Here is a 20,611-nt window from a genome sequence, read left to right as displayed (position 1 = left end):
TCTCTGCTTCCCTGGAGACTAGGACGCAAAGGAACAATAGCTTCAAACTACAAGAGAGGAGATTCCATCTGAACATGAGGAAGAACTTCCTGACTGTGAGAGCCGTTCAGCAGTGGAACTCTCTGCCCCGGAGTGTGGTGGAGGCTCCTTCTTTGGAGGCTTTTAAACAGAGGCTGGATGGCCACCTGTCAGGGGTGCTTTGAATGCAATATTCCTGCTTCTTGGCAGAATGGGATTGGACTGGATGATGGTACCAGGAGGTCTCTTCCAACTCTTTGATTCTATATCAGGGGAGATAATCCACAATATCTGTTGTAGTAGAGTCTGCTGGCATTGGTGCATTTGTGTCAATAATAATAATAATAATAATAAGAAGAAGAAGAAGAAGAAGAAGAAGAATATCATTAAATTATCATCATGTTTATTTATATCTTGGTTTTTCTCTCCTCAAGGAGACTCAAAACAGCTTCAAATATTAATAAATGTATAGATTTGAAATAAAAAGAAAAACCTCCTGAGAAGGAGTCTCCTCTGAACTCTAGGGCCTCTTCTAAATTGCTATCAAATCTCTATTATCAAGTCAAATAATCCAGATTATCTGCTTTGAACTGGGTTATATAAATCTACACTGCCAGGTAATCCAGTTCAAAGCAGAGACGATAATCTGGATTTTATATGGCAGTGTAGAAGGAGCCATAGATCCCTTTCCTGTGAACTGTTGTCAAGCCAGGATTACATAGGCTGTTGCCATGGCAGCTAAATGAGCATCATACTGCTCCAAATTGCATAGTGTGCGCATGGGCCCCGGTTGCTAGCAATGAGTCATGCATTAAAAGCCTTTGAGAAGCACATTCTCCACAATTTCGTTCTGGAAACTGGTGGTTTGATGCCGCTTTTGTAAATACCTAGCATTAATACCTTGACATTCTCCGTGTGTAATTTTTTTGAAAAATAGCAAAACCCTAACCCTTCCCCACAGCCCTATATCCCAGAATATCAACGCAGAAAATCCCACAATATGTGCTTTGAACTGTGTTATCTGAGTCCACACTCAGATAATGTGGGATTTTCTGCCTTGATATTCTGGGATGTAGGGCTGCGTGGAAGGGCTCCTAGTAGGGTGCATCTACATACAATATAGAATGAATGCAGTTTGGCACCTGATGAACGAACAGGGCTCATGGCTGTGGACTTCTGGGAGATGTAGTTTTCCAAGGCCGAAGGTATTATTATTATTATTATTATTATTATTATTATTATTATTATTATTATTGCTGCTGCTGGAGACTACTCCAGCACATGTCCGCTTTTAAAAAGCCCAAAACAGATCATCAGCTAACTGAGCTGTGACACGGACACACAGCTGGTTTAAAGGAAGCATGAATAGTGACCATTAAAACTCTCCGAAAGTCTTTATTTTGAACTATATAATTTTATTTATTTATTTATCTCTCCGTATGGAGGGACTCAAAGCGGCTCACAATCAACAACATTACAACTTAAAATATACAATATACAATAGTAAAACAGCATATAATTATATATTATTATATGTTATGGAGCCCCCAGTGGCACAGTGGGTTAAACCACTGACCTGCTAAACTTGTTGACCGAAAGGTCTCAGGTTCAAATCTGGAGTGCAGCGTGAGCTTCCACTGTCAGCCCCAGCTCCTGCCAACCTAGCAGTTCGAAAACATGCAAATGTGAGTAAATCAATAGGTACTGCTCCGGCGGGAAGGTAACGGTGCTCCATGCAGTCATGCTGGCCACATGACCTTGGAGGTGTTTACGGACAACGCCGGCTCTTTGGCTTAGAAATAGAGACGAGCACTAACCTCCAGAGTCAGACACAACTGGACTTAATGTCAAGGGAAAACCTTTACATTTACCTTATATGTTATCTGTAGTAATTATATTTCACATATTAGTATAACTATATTACAATATTATTATTATATATTGTTATATTGTAGTATACTAGCTGTCCCCTGCCATGCGTTGTTGTGGCCCAGTCTGTGTATATGTGCTTTGTGTGTGTATATGTGTGTGTATATATTTGTGTATATATGTGTGTTTGTGTATATATGTGGTTTTGTGCATGCATAGCAATGTATTATTTATTTTTTTGGCTTTTAAGTCTCTTCTGCTATGTTTTTCAGTCTTTTTGTGGGTGATGGTCACTCATTGGCCTGACAGGTGTATTGCGTCTATTAATCCATTTCGTGTCTATTAATCCATTGGTTGTTGAGTTATGTTAATCCCACAAATAAACATTACATTTTTATTTATATAGACTAGTCGTCCCCTGCCACGCATTGCTGTGGCCCAGTCTGTGTATATATGTTTTGTGTGTATATATGTGTGTATATATTTGTGTTTATGTGTATATATGTGGTTTTGCGCATGCGTTGCAATGTATTGTTTATTTTTTGGCTTTTAAGTCTCTTCTGCTGTGTTTTTCAGTGTTTTTGTGAGTGATGGTCACTCATTGGCCTGATAATTGTTATTGTGTCCAAATTTGGTGTCAATTATGCTAATCCTACAAACGAACATTACATTGGGTTGTAGTAGGTTTTTTCGGGCTATATGGCCATGGTCTAGAGCAGTGTTTCTCAACCTGGGGGTCGAGACCCCTGTGGGGATCGCAAGGGAGTGTTAGAGGGGTCACCAAAGACCATCAGAAAACATAGTATTTTCTGTTGATCATGGGGGTTCTGTGTGGAAAGTTTGGTCCAATCGTTGGTGGGCTTCAGAATGCTATTTCATTGTGGGTGAACTATAAATCCCAACAATTACAACTCCCAAATGGCAAGGTCTATTTTCTCCAAACCCTACCAGTGTTCACATTTGGGCATATTGAGTATTTATGCCAAGTTTGATCCAGATTCATCATTGTTTGAGTCCACAGTGTTCTCTGGAAGTAGGTGAACTACAACTCCAAAAAACTCAAGGTCAATGTCCACCAGACCTTCCCAGTATTTTCTCTTGGTCATGGGAATTCTGTGTGCCAAGTGATTCAATTCCATCATTGGTGGAGTTCAGAAGGTTCTTTGATTTTAGGTGAACTATAAATCCCAGCAACTCCAGGATTACCAAATGACAAAATCAATCACCCCCAACCTCACCAGTATTCAAATCTGGGCGTATTGGGTATTTGTGCCAAATTTGTTCCAGCGACTGAAAATACATCCTGCATATCAGATATTTACATTACGATTCATAACAGGAGCAAAAATTACAGTTATGGAGTAGCAACGAAAATAACATTATGGTTGGGGGTCACCACAACATGAGGAGCTGTGCTAAAGGGTCATGGCATTAGGAAGGTGGAGAACTACTGGTCTAAAGGCATTCTCTCCTGACGTTTCGCCTGCATCTATGCAAAGCATCCTCTGAGGTAGTGAGATGCTTGCCATAGATGCAGGCGAAACATCAGGAGAGAATGCCTCTAGACCATGGCCATATAGCCCGGAAAAACCTACAACAACCCAGTGATTCCGGCCATGAAAGCCTTCGACAATACATTGATCATTACATTTTTATTTATATAGTATATATAAATAATTTAAGTAGTATATTACAGTATTATATTGCATTGCATTATAATATTATCCCTATTATATGTATATACAATTAGCATAACACAATATTAGTATTATACATTAATATATTGTACTATATCACTGTTCTTCAATAATATTAAATAAACAAACCAAGCAATGTTCCACCTGGTTCACCTTCCCTTCTACCCCTGCGCGGCCCCTTTAAGAGCTCCCCCCTCCTCCCTTTGGACTCCTTACAGGTGGTGCCTGGAGAAATGATACAACAAGGTTCGAAAGGGGCGGGGAAGAGGCTGAGTGAAGGGGAGAGGAACCAATAGAAAGCGTCCTAGGAGAGCGCTCAGCCAATGAGCGGGCGCCCAGGCAAGAAAGGGGCGGGGTTTACCCTGCCAGGTTAAAAACCCCGCGCTGGTGCAGCTTGCAGGTGAATGCTCCTGTCTGAGGTCATGGCGAAGAGGCCGGTGAACCCCCAGCACGGGGAGGACTTCTCCTTCGTTAGCCCGCTGGTGAAATACCTGCTCTTCTTCTTCAACATGGTCTTCTGGGTGAGTCTTGCAACATGGCTGGGTTCAGACGTGCATGTATACACGTGTCTAGAAAGGTTAACACACCTAGGCCTTTAAGGTTGCCTCTGGGGCATGGTCTCTGGATGCAGCCAACCACACTGTAGATTTAATAGTCTTCCAACATGGCTGGGTTCAGACGTGCATGCCTGTACACGTGTCTAGTGTACACGTGTCTAGAAAGGTTAACACACCTAGGCCCTTAAGGCTGCCTCTGGGGCATGGTCTCCCTGGGTGCAGCCATCCACACTGTAGATTTAATAGTCTGGCAACATGGCTGGGTTCAGACGTGCATGCCAGTACACGTGTGTAGTATACACGTGTCTAGAAAGGTTAACACACCTAGGCCCTTAAGGCTGCCTCTGGGGCATGGTCTCTCTGGGTGCAGCCATCCACACTGTAGATTTAATAGTCTTGCAACATGGCTGGGTTCAGACGTGCATGCCTGTACACGTGTCTAGCGCACACATGTCTAGAAAGGTTAACACACCTAGGCCCTTAAGGTTCTCTCTGGGGCATGGTCTCTCTGGGTGCAGCCATCCACACTGTAGATTTAATAGTCTTGCAACATGGCTGGGTTCAGACGTGCATGCCCGTACACGTGTCTAGTATACACGTGTCCAGAAAGGTTAACACACCTAGGCCTTTAAGGTTGTGTCTGGGGCATGGTCTCTCTGGGTGCAGCCATCCACACTGTAGATTTAATAGTCTTGCAACATGGCTGGGTTCAGACGTGCATGCCTGTACACGTGTCCAGCATACACGTGTCTAGAAAGGTTAACACACCTAGGCCTTTAAGGTTGTCTCTGGGGCATGGTCTCTCTGGGTGCAGCCTTCCATACTGTAGATTTAATAGTCTGGCAACATGGCTGGGTTCAGACGTGCATGCCAGTACACGTGTCTAGTATACACGTGTCTAGAAAGGTTGACACACCTAGGCCCTTAAGGCTGCCTCTGGGGCATGGTCTCTCTGGGTGCAGCCATCCACACTGTAGATTTAATAGTCTTGCAACATGGCTGGGTTCAGACGTGCATGCCTGTACACGTGTCTAGTGTACACGTGTCTAGAAAGATTAACACACCTAGGCCCTTAAGGCTGCCTCTGGGGCATGGTCTCTGGGTGCAGCCATCCACACTGTAGACTTAATGCAGTTTGATACTGTTTCTACTACCATAATAATAATAATACTAATAATAATAGTGTTGTCATGGCTAAGTTAATGTGTTTACATACTGTTTTAATGCATCTACACTATATTTAATGTGGTTTGATACCGTTTTAACTGCCATGGCTGAATTAATGCGGTTTGATACTGCTTTAATGCAGCTACACTGTAGATTTAATGCAGTTTGATACTGTTTCTACTGCCATAATAATAATAATAATTATCTATGCTGATGCTAGTTTCATCTATGCTGATGATCGTGCCATCACCGCTCAAGCAGGGAGCTTTGAGATGGTTGAACAGAAGCTCTCCGAAGCTCTAGGTGCTCTTACTGCCTATGACAGGGAAAACCAGCTGATCCTCAACCCATCTAAAACACAGACATGCGCCTTTCACCTCAAGAACAGGCAAACATCCCGAGCTCAGAGGATTATTACCTGGGAAGGAATCCCACTGGTGCATTGCAGCGCACCCAAATACCTGGGAGGAGTCACTCTGGACCGTGCTCTGACCTACAAGAAGCACTGCCTGAATATCAAGCAAAAAGCGGGTGCTAGAAACAATATCATACGAAAGCTGACTGGCACAACCTGGGGATCACAACCAGACACAGTGAAGACATCTGCCCTTGCGCTGTGCTACTCTGCTGCTGAGTACGCATGCCCAGTGTGGAACACATCTCACCACGCTAAAACAGTGGATGTGGCTCTTAATGAGACATGCCGCATTATCACGGGGTGTCTGCGCCCTACACCACGGGAGAAATTACACTTAGCCGGTATTGCACCACCTGACATCCGCCAGGAAGTAGCAGCCAATCGTGAAAGGACCAAGGCAGAGACATCTCCAGCTCATCCCTTGCTTGGGTATCAGCCAGCACGCCAACGACTTAAATCTAGAAATAGTTTTCTAAGATCTGCAGAGACACTCGCTGGAACACCCCAGCAAGCGAGAGTCCAAAAGTGGCAGGCTGAAACCCAGCACCTCAACCAATTGCTGATACCAAATGAGAGACTCCCCCCTGGGCACACAGAAGACTGGGCGACTTGGAAGGCGCTGAACAGACTGCGCTCTGGCACCACGAGATGCAGAGCCAACCTCAAGAAATGGGGCCACAAAGTGGAATCCTCGACATGCGAGTGTGGAGAAGAGCAAACCACTGACCACCTGCTGCAATGCAACCTGAGCCCTGCCACATGCACCAGGGAGGACCTTCTTGCGGCAACACCAGAGGCACTCCAAGGGGCCAGATACTGCTCAAAGGACATCTAATCAACTACCAAACTTGCAAACCTTGTGTTTTGTTTGTTAAAAAATGCAATGCAACTGTTAGGTCTGCTCCTGACAAAATAATTAAATAAGGGGTCTGTTTCAAAGGACATTTAATAGAACACCAAGTCTGCAAACTTTGTGTTTTGTCTGTCTGTTTGTTTTGTTCTGTTAGAAATGTAATACAATTGACTGGTTGCCCTCACACGACAAATAAATCCTAGATTTAATGTGGTTTCATAGAATCAAAGAGTTGGAAGAGACCTCATGGGCCATCCATTCCAACCCCATTCTGCCAAGAAGCAGGAATATTGCATTCAAATCACCCCTGACAGATAGCCATCCAGCCTCTGTTTAGAAGCTTCCTGTAGAGATGTGTTCATTATAAAGTGTTATTTATAATGTTTATTATAGAGTGTTAAATGTACTGTGTTTTAAACTGTATTTATGTATTACATTTATTGCCATGGCCTAGCTGTGAGGGATAGGTTGCCATGGTGACGAGACAAGGCAGCAGAGGAGGTGGGCGGAGCTAAAGGAGTAAAAGGTCTGAAAGTGGCAGTTAAGCTCCAGTCCGGTGGAGGAGACCCGGAAAAGAGCAGAGCCAGTTAAGGGCTCTGGGAAATAGCAGAGTCAAGAAAGGACTCTGGGAAAAGTAGTTCAGTCCGGTGGAAGAGACCCGGGGAAGAGGATAGCCAGTTAGGGCTCTGTTGTGAAGCTGTGAGAATTCAGTAGTTCCTAGAATTTGTGAATATTTCTTCAGCAAGAGAGCTGAAGGTGTTACCTTGTTAGATTGCTTAGGTTAAAAGAATCTAACAGAGGGGGTCTTCAGGATTGCCAGTAAGGAAAGACTGGTGATCAGTGGTTTGTTCCGAGTATAGGGCAAACAGTGTGGACATTCACAATAGGGAACTCTGAAGTAGTATAAGCACTTCACTAAGAAGAAGTTTGTAGAATTGTATCATCAGAAGCATGTATCTCAAACCAGCCATTTTGTAACATCAAGCCTTGTGCCAAGTTCAAATTCTCAAAACTGCAACAATTACATTCTGTTAGCAATAAAACTTGTTCTCTTTATATTTCAAACCTGCCTCCTCGATTGCTGTCATGCTTGGTGCATTCCACACTACCAAAGTCACCTCACAACACAACTAAAGATAAACAGAGACCTAAACCAGCGTCTCTAAACATATTGGTGGCAGCTTAATTGATATCTAAAAGAAGGTTCCTCACAGAATATTAGTGGCTATAAAGAAGATTAATACTTCCTCCCATAATTTTGGTGGCATCTAGTGAGATTTGCGCTGCTTCTTTACATTTTTTGTTGACAAGCGGTGGGATTAGTGCCTCTTTACATAATTTGGTGGCAGACGACGGGATTCGAGTAACAACTGATCGAGTGCCTTAAGTTTGATTTTAAAATAAGTTGTGAGGTAAAAGTTGCTGAAAAATGGCTACCAGGCGGCAGAGAAAGCTGGCTGAAGAAAGAGAGGGAGACATAGGGGAAAGTTCGGGCTCTGAGGCAGAGACAGAGCCAGTGCCTATGTCAGAAATGGCTTATAAATACAAACTGGAGATGGAGGAAAAACGATTAGAGATGAGACGATTAGAACTAGAGATGGAGGAAAAACAAAGAGAGAGAGAACAGGAGTTAGAATTAAAGAGAATGGAGTTTGAGCTAGAAAAACAAAGATTGACTTTGTCTCAAACATCCAGTGTTGTCCAGGAAGGGAGATCTGGAGTGGATACCCCAGATTTGACAAAGAAATTCCCAAAATTTACCAAAGGAGATGACCCAGAGAAATTCCTTATATCTTTTGAGAGATGTTGTCGAGATTTTGGGTTGGCTAAAGACAAATGGATGATATACCTAAGGCCTCAGATAAATGAGAAGCTTTTACAGATTTATGGACAGATGCCGGAGGAGTCTTGTAGAGACTATGATCTGTTTAAGAAGCAGGTTCAACAGGAATATAGATTGACTCCTGAATATTATAGATTTAAGTTCAGGACATTGAAGAAAGATAAAACACAAAGTTTTGCTCAGGTGGCCTCTAGATTGTCTCAACTGTTCGATAGTTGGATAAAGACGTCTGAGGTAGAAGATTATCATCAGCTGAGGGAACTTTTGAAATTGGAACAATTTTTCCAATTAGTTCCTTATGAAATTCGTTGGGTGATTCAAGATCGCAAGCCATCCACGATTGTAGAGGCAGCGGGTATGGCAGATCAAATAACAACCTTGAAAGAAGGATTTAAAAGGGAAGATCTACCAGGGGACAAAAGAACAGACAGGCAGCCATTTTATCCACAACAAACGCGCCCACAACATGAAAAGGGCTCTGACATAGAAAACACCATCTATAGGAGGCAGAGTGTAATAAGACCAACTGCTCCTGAGGTAAAACGTCGGTGCTATCAATGTGGAAAATTGGATCATATAAAATATCAATGTCCTCTGTTAAGGAATGAGAAAACAACCCTCTTTATAAATAAAATGAAAGAAACACCAAAGGCAGAACCGGTTACTGTTGCAAAGGAGAGTTCAAGCTCAGAGCCTGGAGAGAAACAATGTTTGTTCATCCTGTCAGGCAGCCCATCTAAGGACTATTTAGAAACCATTTCTATTGATCACAAAGACAGGAAAGGACTCCGAGATACAGGTTCCGAAATATGCATAGTGCATCCCGAAATAATACCTCAGAGATTTCAGCAGCCAACCTCTGAAATAAAATTAAAAGGTTTAGGTCCCGCGATCCCGACACCCGTGGTGACCTTGCCAATACAATATGAAGGATGGAAGGGTGTGTGGGATTTTGCAGTCAGTCCTGACATACCATACCAATGTTTAATTGGAAATGATTTGGCTGAGGAGATTAAATACTGTAAGATGGCTTGTGGGGAAAAAAAATGTATCAACAAAAGCCCTGAACAGAAAGCCCTGTGTTTTGCCATCCGACAAGATGGGGATGAGAGCCCAGAAGCCAGTGCTACAGTTGCTAAGGTTGTTGAGAAGACAGGAGGAGTTGAGGAAATTCAACAGGAACAAAGAGCAGAAGAACGACCCTATAGATTTATTGCTGGAGGTGGTGTTCCAAATATAAAGTCAGAAGTGTACAGCCAGGAGAGACCATGCAAACGAGGAACAAGCCCTGCAGCAGAGCCGATTCCAGTGGCTGATTATCTGAGAGCCAGTGAAGAGAGTATAGAAACAATAGGTCTGGAAAGACAAGTGATAAACTCTGAGGAGAAAGAGGAATCCTTGACCTTAAAAGATGTATTTCCTTCAGCTCCACATAAAGAAATTACCTCAGCCGAACTTTTCGACAAAAACAATAAAATAAAAGTAAAAGAGAAAGCTAAAGGAAAACAAACTCTGGATGTGACAGTAGGAGCTGATGCGAGTTCAGAATATCCAGGGGTCTTCTGTGAAACAAAGATCCATACATCTGAAGAGAAAGTGAACAGAAAGAGAAGATTTGGCCATGTGTCGGAAGAGAGATCTCCTTTATCCTTGAACGGAGAGGAAGGAGAGAATAAAAGCCAAGCTGATGGTCTGATAGGAGAGCTGATGTACGCAGACTATATTGGTGGTGATAAAAAGAAAAAGCTGCAATTTCTAGCTTTAAAAGTTTGTCCAGATAGCAGTGATGAGCTTGCCATGAAGAAGGACAATATTCGTGTTCGTTCTTCTAATGACAGTGAATTCTCTTCAGTGCCAAGAAAAGATGCTAAAGGAATTCCAGATTATTCACTACAACCTGATGCTTCATGGAAGCAAGCCATTGTTCAAGCCCTGAAAATCGATGGAAACAGAACTGTTCCTGATAATTGGAAGGTCAGATTAAAAGAAGATACCCCAGCAACAAAAAAGAGAGGAGAAAAGACTTGCAGACATCGTGTGAGGAAGAAAACCATATCTCCAGGTAATCGAAAAGACATCAAGAGACAAAAGAAGAAACCTAAAAAGAAGAAACGAAGAAGTGGAAAAAAGAAGCTAAAAGATCATCATAAAGAGACATTGCTGTAGACAGTTGGTCCAATACAACTGAGGTTGTGTTTGAACCATGGGACATTAGACACTAAGACATCTATGTCAATGATCAAATGTGGGAGTTTAACTATTGTGTGGGCTATTAACAAATTGAGACCATATGTATGGAGAAAAGTTGTGGTATGATATATAGATAAATGTCTTATAAATTAACCAGACTAGGTAGAAGGTCAATTATATATGTTAATGTATAAAGGTAATGTATGTGTAATATAGTATAAAATAGTATAGTGTAATATTTAAACCAAATGGGTATACTGTTTTATTATAGACTTATAAAATATAGGATGTTATTACAGTGGTGAACTGTATATGTTTCATACCATAGATATAAGATATAATCCCATTATAATAAAGTGTGGTAAGTATATATGTTTTACAATAGGCAATAAATATTTACAACTATATATATAAATATAGAAATGTTTAGATATATTGTTTAGGTATAAATATAAAAATGTGAGACTTGGATACCACATCCATAGATGATATTAGAATTTCGTAGGTTAAAGGTTTGTATATATGTGTAATTGAAATGTATTTAACCCTAATATGTTTTCCTTTCAGAATTGATATATATGTATTTATTGTTGGATAATATGTGGAATTATTTTTTTTGCCATTCTGGGACTGAGAATGGTCCAAAAAAATAATATTTCTGGGGAGGAAGGTGTAGAGATGTGTTCATTATAAAGTGTTATTTATAATGTTTATTATAGAGTGTTAAATGTACTGTGTTTTAAACTGTATTTATGTATTACATTTATTGCCATGGCCTAGCTGTGAGGGATAGGTTGCCATGGTGACGAGACAAGGCAGCAGAGGAGGTGGGCGGAGCTAAAGGAGTAAAAGGTCTGAAAGTGGCAGTTAAGCTCCAGTCCGGTGGAGGAGACCCGGAAAAGAGCAGAGCCAGTTAAGGGCTCTGGGAAATAGCAGAGTCAAGAAAGGACTCTGGGAAAAGTAGTTCAGTCCGGTGGAAGAGACCCGGGGAAGAGGATAGCCAGTTAGGGCTCTGTTGTGAAGCTGTGAGAATTCAGTAGTTCCTAGAATTTGTGAATATTTCTTCAGCAAGAGAGCTGAAGGTGTTACCTTGTTAGATTGCTTAGGTTAAAAGAATCTAACAGAGGGGGTCTTCAGGATTGCCAGTAAGGAAAGACTGGTGATCAGTGGTTTGTTCCGAGTATAGGGCAAACAGTGTGGACATTCACAATAGGGAACTCTGAAGTAGTATAAGCACTTCACTAAGAAGAAGTTTGTAGAATTGTATCATCAGAAGCATGTATCTCAAACCAGCCATTTTGTAACATCAAGCCTTGTGCCAAGTTCAAATTCTCAAAACTGCAACAATTACATTCTGTTAGCAATAAAACTTGTTCTCTTTATATTTCAAACCTGCCTCCTCGATTGCTGTCATGCTTGGTGCATTCCACACTACCAAAGTCACCTCACAACACAACTAAAGATAAACAGAGACCTAAACCAGCGTCTCTAAACATATTGGTGGCAGCTTAATTGATATCTAAAAGAAGGTTCCTCACAGAATATTAGTGGCTATAAAGAAGATTAATACTTCCTCCCATAATTTTGGTGGCATCTAGTGAGATTTGCGCTGCTTCTTTACATTTTTTGTTGACAAGCGGTGGGATTAGTGCCTCTTTACACTTCCAAAGAAGGACTCCGGGGCAGAGAGTTCCACTGCTGAACGGCTCTCACAGTCATGTTCCTCATGTTCAGATGGAATCTCCTCTCTTGTAGTTTGAAGCCATTGTTCCATTGCGTCCTAGTCTCCAGGGAAGCAGAAAACAAGCTTGCTCCCTCCTCCTCCCTGTGGCTTCCTCTCACATATTTATACATGGCTATCATGTCTCCTCTCAGCCTTCTCTTCTTCAGGCTAAACATGCCCAGTTCCCTAAGCCGCTCCTCATAGGGTTTCATACCATTTTAGCTGTCATGGCTGAATTAATATAGTCTGATACTGCTTTAATGTACCTACACTCTAGATTTAATGCAGTTTGATACTGTTTCCGCTGCCACCATAATAATAGTCATAATCATGCCATAGAAAAATTAATGCAATTACCTATGGCTTTAATGCATCTGCATTAGATTTAATGCGGTTTGATACAGCTTTAACTGCCATGGCTGAATTAATGCAGTTTGATACTGTTTCTACCGCCATAATAATACCGATGATGATGCCATGGCCGAATTAATGCAGTTTGATACTGCTACACTGTAGACTTAATGCAGTTTGATACAGTTTCAACTACCCATGGAAAAAAGTAATGCAGATTGATACTTCTGAATGTATTCGAATCGGATAAGAGATATTCAAGTCATATTATTATTTCCTCGTATCACAGATTTATAAGTATTATTGATTAGGGATTTGGATCATTGATTACTTGGATTCTACCTGAAAATATTGGAATCGCTTAGGCATGTACAAATACCAAGGATGGCCGCTGTTTACAAAGGTGCTGCACCGATCCCTTCTAATTACAATCCAATTATTACATTATCAAACTATTACTTTTCTCAGTTTGGAAGTCTGCCAGGTTTTAATAGCTGGAGTTTCGGACAATTGACGATTTTTTACTTTGATCCAAGAGTTTAGGAATCCTTCCAAGTGTCATCTTTTCTTTGGCAAGTTGAAATTAATTTATCAGTCCATAGATATTTTCCATAGAGGAGTTCTTGGTGGTATGAAGAGACTTCTGTCCCCATCCCAAAAAAGTCAAATGCTAACGTATGCTCAAACTTAGATATGTAGATGATACCATTTTGATGGCCGAAAGCAAGGAGGAACTGAGGAGCCTTCTGATCAAGGTGGAAGAAGAAAGGGCAAAAGCTGGGTTGCAGTTCAACAGGTGGCAAAACTATACAGAGGATCTGTGTAGGAAGGATAATAATATCGAGGATAGTTTTGATGGTCTGGTGAGTGAATTAGAACCAGACACCCTGAGGAGTGAGGTTGAATGGTCCTTAAAAACAAAGATGGCAGGGACCTAATAGAAGCTGAAGAGATCAAGAGAAGGTGGGGAGACTATACAGAAGATCTGTATAGGAAGGATAATAATATCGAGGATAGTTTTGACGGTGTGATGAGTGAATTAGAACCAGACATCCCGAGGAGTGAGGTTGAATGGGCCTTAAAAACAAAGATGGCAAGGACCTAATAGAAGCTGAAGAGATCAAGAGAAGGTTGCGAGACTATACAGAAGATCTGTATAGGAAGGATAATAATATAGAGGATAGTTTTGATGGAGTGGTGAGTGAATTAGAACCAGACATCCTGAGGAGTGAGGTTGAATGGGCCTTAAGAAGCATTGCTAACAACAAGGCGGCAGGAGGTGATGGGATCCCAGCGGAACTGTTTGAAATCTTGAAAGATAATGCTGTCAAGGTGATGCATGCCATATGCCAGCAAATATGGAAAACACAAGAATGGCCATCAGACTGGAAAAAACCAACTTATATCCCCATACCAAAAAAGGGAAATGTGAAAGACTGCTCAAACTTCCATACAGTGGCCCTTATTTCTCATGCCAGTAAGGTAATGCTCAAGATCCTGCAAGGAAGAAGACTCCAGCAATACATGGAGCGAGAGTGGCCAGATGCACAAGCTGGATTCAGAAAAGGCAGAGGAACGAGAGACCAGATTGTCAATATCCAAATGCTGGATAATGGAGGAAGGCAGGGAGGTTCAGAAAAACATATATTTCTGTTTCATTGACTATTCTAAAGCCTTTGACTGTGTGGATCATAATAAATTGTTGTTCCAGGGCCAGAGAAGCAGATGGCGGAAACAGAAGAACGGCCTGCCTCAGGGGAGTGTGCTTCCTCCATCCATGTTCAACATCTACACAAATGACCAGCCACTGCCAGAAGGGACAGAGAGCTTCATCTATGCTGATGATCGTGCCATTACCGCTCAAGAAGGGAGCTTTGAGATGGTTGAACAGAAGCTCTCTGAAGCCCTAGGTGCCCTTACTGCCTCTTACAGGGAAAACCAGCTGATCCCTAATCCATCTGAAGCGCAGACATGTGCTTTTCACCTTAAGAACAGACAAGCATCCTGAGCCCTGAGGATGACCTGGGAAGGAATCCCACTGGAGCATTGCAGCACACCCAAATACTTGGGAGTCACTCTGGGCCATGCTCTGACCTACAAGAAGCACTGCCTGGATATCAAGCAAAAAGTGGGCGCTAGAAACAATATCATACGAAAGCTGACTGGCACAACCTGGGGATCACAACCAGACGCAGTGAAGGCATCTGCCCTTGCGCTCTACTACTCTGCTGTTGAGTATGCATGCCCAGTGTGGAACACATCTCACCACGTTAAAACAGTGGATGTGGCTCTTAATGAGACATGCCACATTATCACGGGGTGTCTGCGCCCTACACCACTGGAGAAATTACACTGCTTAGCCGGTATTGCACCACCTGACATCCACTGGGAAGTGGCAGCCAATAGTGAAAGGACCAAGGCAGAGACATCTCCAGCTCATCCCCTGTTTGGGTATCAGCCAGCATGTCAACGACTTAAATCTAGAAATAGTTTTCTAAGATCTACAGAGACACTCACTGGAACACCCCAGCAAGCGAGAGTCCAAAAGTGGCAGGCTCAAACCCAGCACCTCGATCAATGGCTGATACCAATTGAGAGATTCCCCCCCCTGGGCACACAGAAGACTGGGCGACTTGGAAGGCGCTGAACAGACTGCGCTCTGGCACCACGAGATGCAGAGCCAACCTTCAGAAATGGGGCCACAAAGTGGAATCCTCGACATGTGAGTGTGGAGAAGAGCGAACCACTGACCACCTGCTGCAATGCAAACTGAGCCCTACCACATGCACAATGGAGGGCCTTCTTGCAGCAACACCAGAGGCACTCCAAGTGGCCAGATACTGGTCGAAGGACATTTAATAGAATGCCAAGTTTGCAAGCTCTGTTTTGTCTGTCTGTAATACAATTGTCTGGTTGATACTGACATGATAGATAAATAACCGAGGGATCCATATATATGTATATGTGTGTGTGTGTATTTATATTATTGTTAAAATCTTTCGAAGCCGTGTTTAATTCATCCGTGCCTGCCATCTCAAAGCTCTTTGTTTTCCAATTATCTAAAGAAGGTGTCATGCAGGGATGGGACCGTCCCGTGTCAGTGTTCTAGCTGATGGTCTAATATTATTAGTTTTTAAAAAAATTGGAATGATATTTTGCATTGAAATGTATTTGAGTATTTTTGGAATCAATTCATGCTTCTTTTTCCCCCAGATGATTTCAATGGTGATGGTGGCCATCGGGGTCTATGCTCGCCTGATGAAGCATGCAGGTAAGGAATGAATGAGAGAGAGAGAGAAAGAGAGAGTTAGAAATGAAAGAGAAAGAAAGAGTGAGAAAGAAAGAAAGAAAGAAAGAAAGAGGAAGAGAAAGAAAGAGACAGAAAGAGAGAGAAAAAGAGATAGAAATAAAAAAAGAGCAAGAAAGATACCGGTAATAGAAATAAGAGAGAGAAATAGAAATGAAAGAGAGATAGAGAAAGAAAAAGTGAAAGAGGAAAAAAGATAGAAGGAAAAAGAAATAAAAGAGGCAAAATGAAAGAAAGAGAGGGGGAGAGAGATAGAAATATAAGAGGGAGAGCCAGAAAGATAGATTGAAGTAAGAGAGAGAGAAATGATAAAGATAGCAAGAAGGAGGAAGAGAAAAAGAATGAAATAAAAAGAGGGAAGGAAAGATACAGAAAGAGACAAAGAGAGAAATAAAAGAGCAAGAAAGATAGAAGTAAGAGAGAAGTGAGAAAAATGAAAGAGAGAAGGAAGGAGGAAAAGAAAGAAAGTGAAAAAGAGACAGAAATAAAAGAAAGAGAAAAAGGGGGGAGAGAAATAAAAGAGGGAAGAGAAAGAAAGAGTGAGAGAAAGACAGTAAAGAGAATGGAAGAGAAATAAAAAGAAAAAAGATAGAAAAGAGCAAGAAAGATAATCTAAGTAAGAGACAAATAGAAATGAAAGAGAAAAAGAAATAGAAAGAAAAAGAAATAAAAGAAGGGAAGTGACAGAAAGAGAGAGCCAGAACGATAGATCGAAGTAAGAAAGAGAGAGAGAAATGGAAGAGAAAGAAAGATAGCAAGAAGGAGGAAGAGAAAAAGAATGAAAGAAAAATAAAAGAGAAAGAAAAATACAGAAAGAGAGAAAGAGATAGAAACAAAAGAGAACAAGAAAGATCAAAACAAGAGTAGAGAGAAATGAAAGAGAAAGAGAGAGAGAAAGAGTGAAAGAGAAAGACAAAAAGAGAAATAAAAGAAAAAAGAGAAATAAAAGAGAGAAGAGAAAGATAGAGTGAGAGAAAGACAGTAAACAAAGAAAGAGGAAGAGAAATAAGGAGAAATGATAGAAAAGAGCAAGAAAGGTAATAGAAGTAAGAGAGAAATAGAAATAAAAGAGAAAAGGAGATGGGAAAAAAAGAAATAAAAGAGGGGAAGTGACAGAAAGAGTGAGAGAAATAAAAGAGCGAGAGCCAGAAAGATAGATTGAAGTAAGAGAGAAATAGAGAGAAATTAAATAGAAAGAAAGATAGCAAGAAGGAGGAAGAGAAAAAGAATGAGAAAAAAAATAAAGGGGAGAGAAAGAAAAATACAGAAAGAGAGAAAGAGATTGAAATAAAAGAGAGCGAGAAAGATCAAAATAAGAGAGAGTAGAGAGAAATGAAAGAGACAGGAGAAAGAGTGAAAGAGAAAGATACAGAAATAAAAGAAAGAGAAAGATCGAAATAAGAGAGAGGAGTAGAGAGAAATGAAAGAGAAAGAGAAAAAGGAGAAAGAAAGAGTGAAAGAGAAAGAGAAATAAAAGAAAGAGATAGAAACAAAAGGGAGAGTGAGAAAGAGAAGTAAGAGAGAAAGAGAAATGGAAAAGAGAAAGAGTGAAAGAGAAAGAAAAAATAGAAAGAGAAATAAGAGACAGAAAAGAAAGAAAAAATAGAAAGGAAAGACAAAGATGAAAGAGAGAAAAATAAATGCGAGAGAGAAAGAAAAATACAGAAAGAGATAGAAATAAAAGAGAGCGAGAAAGATCGAAATAAGAGAGGAGTAGAGAGATATAAACACAGAAATACACAAATATATACACATATGCATACACATATACACCCATCTATCTATCTCTCTCTATCTCTGTCTCTATCTCTCTCTCTCTCTCTCTCTCTTTCTCTCTTTCTCTTTCTCTCTCTCTCTTTCTCTCTCTCTCTTTCTCTCTCTCTATCTCTCTGTCTATGCAAACACACATATATACACATATACACAAATATATACACACACATAAACGCATATATACACATACACAAAAACATATACACAGATTGGGCCACAGCAACGCGTGGCAGGGCACGGCTAGTCTATAATAATATTAATTATGCAAGTCCCAGCATTTCTTCACCTTGGGATGCTGGGACATCCAATGCAACGGGATCCGGATTGCTGCCTGTTGCCTGTCGATCCTGCTCTGAACCAGAGACCTTTTGGGGTTTGTTGTACTGCAATTCCCACCATGAATAAGGGATGCTGGGAGTTGTAGTCCCACATCCCATTAGGTTTCAAAAGAGAGGACTATCATGGCAGGGGTGTGTGTGGGATTTTGGGAAGGATAGTCCCCAAAAAGGTATGTTTTTGGTGAGGAATGCAGTGCAAAAGTGGGGTTCTGGAATGGAAGATGGCTCCGTTCTGGTGCCAAACTGCATTAATTCTGCCGTGTGGATGGATGCACCTCTAGCCTCCCCTTTGCAACTCCTAATTCTCCCCTCTCTTTCCACAGAGGCAGCCATGGCCTGTTTGGCTGTGGATCCGGCCATTTTGCTGATGGTGGTCGGGATCCTGATGTTTTGCATCACCTTTTGCGGCTGCATCGGCTCCCTGCGAGAAAACATCTGCCTGCTGCAAACGGTGAGGCCAAAGGGGACAGGCAAACTCAGCTGACATCCCACACTTCAGGTTTCAGGTTGACCATTTGTAGTCTACGTCCGCTCTTCGTTGTGGTCGAACCGATGCTGTACGTGTGCAAGCGAAAAGAAATAAAATCAAAGATATACCTGAAAACCTTCCTATGGAAGGTAAAAAAGGGTTTTCCCCTGACATTAAGTCCAGTTGTGTCCAATTCTGGGATTCTGGTGCTCATCTTCCATTTCTAAGCCGAAGAGCCGGCGTTGTCCATAGACACCTCCTAGGTCATGTGGTCTGCATGACTGCATGGAGCACCATTACCTTCCTGCCAGAGTGGTACCTAGTGATCTACTCAAAGTTGCATGTTTTTGAATTGCTTGGTTGGTGGAAGCTGGGGCTAACAGTGGGAGCTCACCCCCGCTTTCCGGATTTGATCCTGCAACCTTTCGCTCAGCAAGTTCAGCAGCTCGCTGAACCGGAGACTCCATTTCCTATGGAAATAGTTTTTTTTAATTAGTTAGGCAAAGGGTCCCAGGAAGAAAACCACCTAATTTAAATAATGCAAATTCAGAACAGGCCAGGCAAGGAGGGATGGAGTGGGAAGAAGAAGCCCTTTCCCATCAGCTTTGGTTTTAATTTCAGAAATGGACCTTGAGTGACAAGAATGCTCCTTGTATTGTCGAAGGCTTTCATGGCCGGAATCACTGGGTTGTTGTAGGTTTTTTCGGGCTATATGGGCCATGTTCTAGAGGCATTCTCTCCTGACGTTTCGCCTGCATCTATGGCAAGCATCCTCAGAGGTAGTGAGGTCTGTTGGAAATAGGACCATGGGTTTATATATCTGTGGAATGACCAGGGTGGGACAAAGAACTCTTGTCTGCTGGAGCTAGGTGTGAATGTGTCAACTGACCACCTTGATTAGAATTTGATGTCCTGGCAGTGCCTGGGGGAATCTTTTGTTGAGAGGTGATTATATGTCCTTGTTTGTTTCCTCTCTGTTGTTGTGCTGTTATAATTTTACATTGTATTGTCGAAGGCTTTCATGGCCGGAATCACTGGGTTGTGGTAAGTTTTTTCGGGCTATATGGCCATGTTCTACAGGCATTCTCTCCTGACGTTTCGCCTGCATCTATGGCAAGCATCCAGAGGTTTTGAGGTCTGTTGGAACTAGGGAAAAGGGTTTATATATCTATGGAATGACCAGGGTGGGACAAAGGACTCTTGTGAATGTTTCAACTGGCCACCTTGATTAACATTTGATGTCCTGGCAGTGCCTGGGGGAATCTTTTGTTGAGAGGTGATTATATGTCCCTGATTGTTTCCTCTCTATTGTTGTGCTGTTGCAATTTTAGAGTTTTTTAATACTGGTAGCCAGATTGTGTTCATCTTAGTGGTTTCCTCCTTTCTGTTGAAATTGTCCACATGCTTCTTGTGGATTTCAGTGGCTTCTCTGTGTAGTCTGACATGGTGGTTGTGAGAGTGGTCCAGCATTTCTGTGTCCTCAAATAAATAAACCAGCATGTGGACAATTTCAACAGAAAGGAGGAAACCATGAAAATGAACAAAATCTGGCTACCAGTATTAAAAAACTCTAAAATTACAACAGCAAAACAACAGAGAGGAAACATTCAGGGACATCTAATCACCTCTCAACAAAAGATTGCCCCAGTCACTGCCAGGCCATCAGATGCTAATCAAGGTGGTCAGTTGAAATCTGCTGTGTCCAGGTTGGTTCCTCAGGTACTCTGCTGTGGCTGAATTCTCTGGTTGGAGTAGTCTGCAGTGCCTTTCATGTTCAAGGCACATGAAAGGCACTGTAGGCTACTTCAACCAGAGAAGCCACTGTGTAGTCTGAACAAAATCTGGCTACCAGTATTAAAAAAACTCTAAAATTACAATAGCAAAACAACAGAGAGGAAACAATCAGGGACATCTAATCACCTCCCAACAAAAGATTGCCCCAGGCACTGCCAGGTCATCAAATGCTAATCAAGGTGTTCAGTTGAAACATTCACACCTAGCTTCAGAAGACAAGAGTCCTTTGTCTCACCCTGGTCAT

The 20,611-nt window shown here is 41.7% G+C and overlaps 1 protein-coding gene across 1 annotated transcript in view; it reads left to right on the top strand.

Moving 5' to 3' along the window:
- Nucleotides 1-3,943: 3,943 nt before the first annotated feature.
- The window catches only part of TSPAN33 (tetraspanin 33), a 33,855-nt gene continuing 17,187 nt past the window's right edge, over nt 3,944-20,611 (top strand). The window contains exons 1-3 of the mRNA XM_060776366.2: nt 3,944-4,105; nt 15,900-15,957; nt 18,428-18,555. Of these exons, the coding sequence (XP_060632349.2) occupies nt 3,989-4,105; nt 15,900-15,957; nt 18,428-18,555 (303 nt within the window). The 5' untranslated portion in view covers nt 3,944-3,988. The remainder of the gene's footprint in view (nt 4,106-15,899; nt 15,958-18,427; nt 18,556-20,611) is intronic.

The sequence above is a fragment of the Anolis sagrei genome, chromosome 5, assembly GCF_037176765.1.
Source record: "Anolis sagrei isolate rAnoSag1 chromosome 5, rAnoSag1.mat, whole genome shotgun sequence".
Taxonomy (NCBI): Eukaryota; Metazoa; Chordata; class Lepidosauria; order Squamata; family Dactyloidae; genus Anolis; species Anolis sagrei.
The sequence above is the reverse complement of the archived record's forward strand: the minus strand, read 5'-3'. Positions and strand labels throughout refer to the sequence as shown.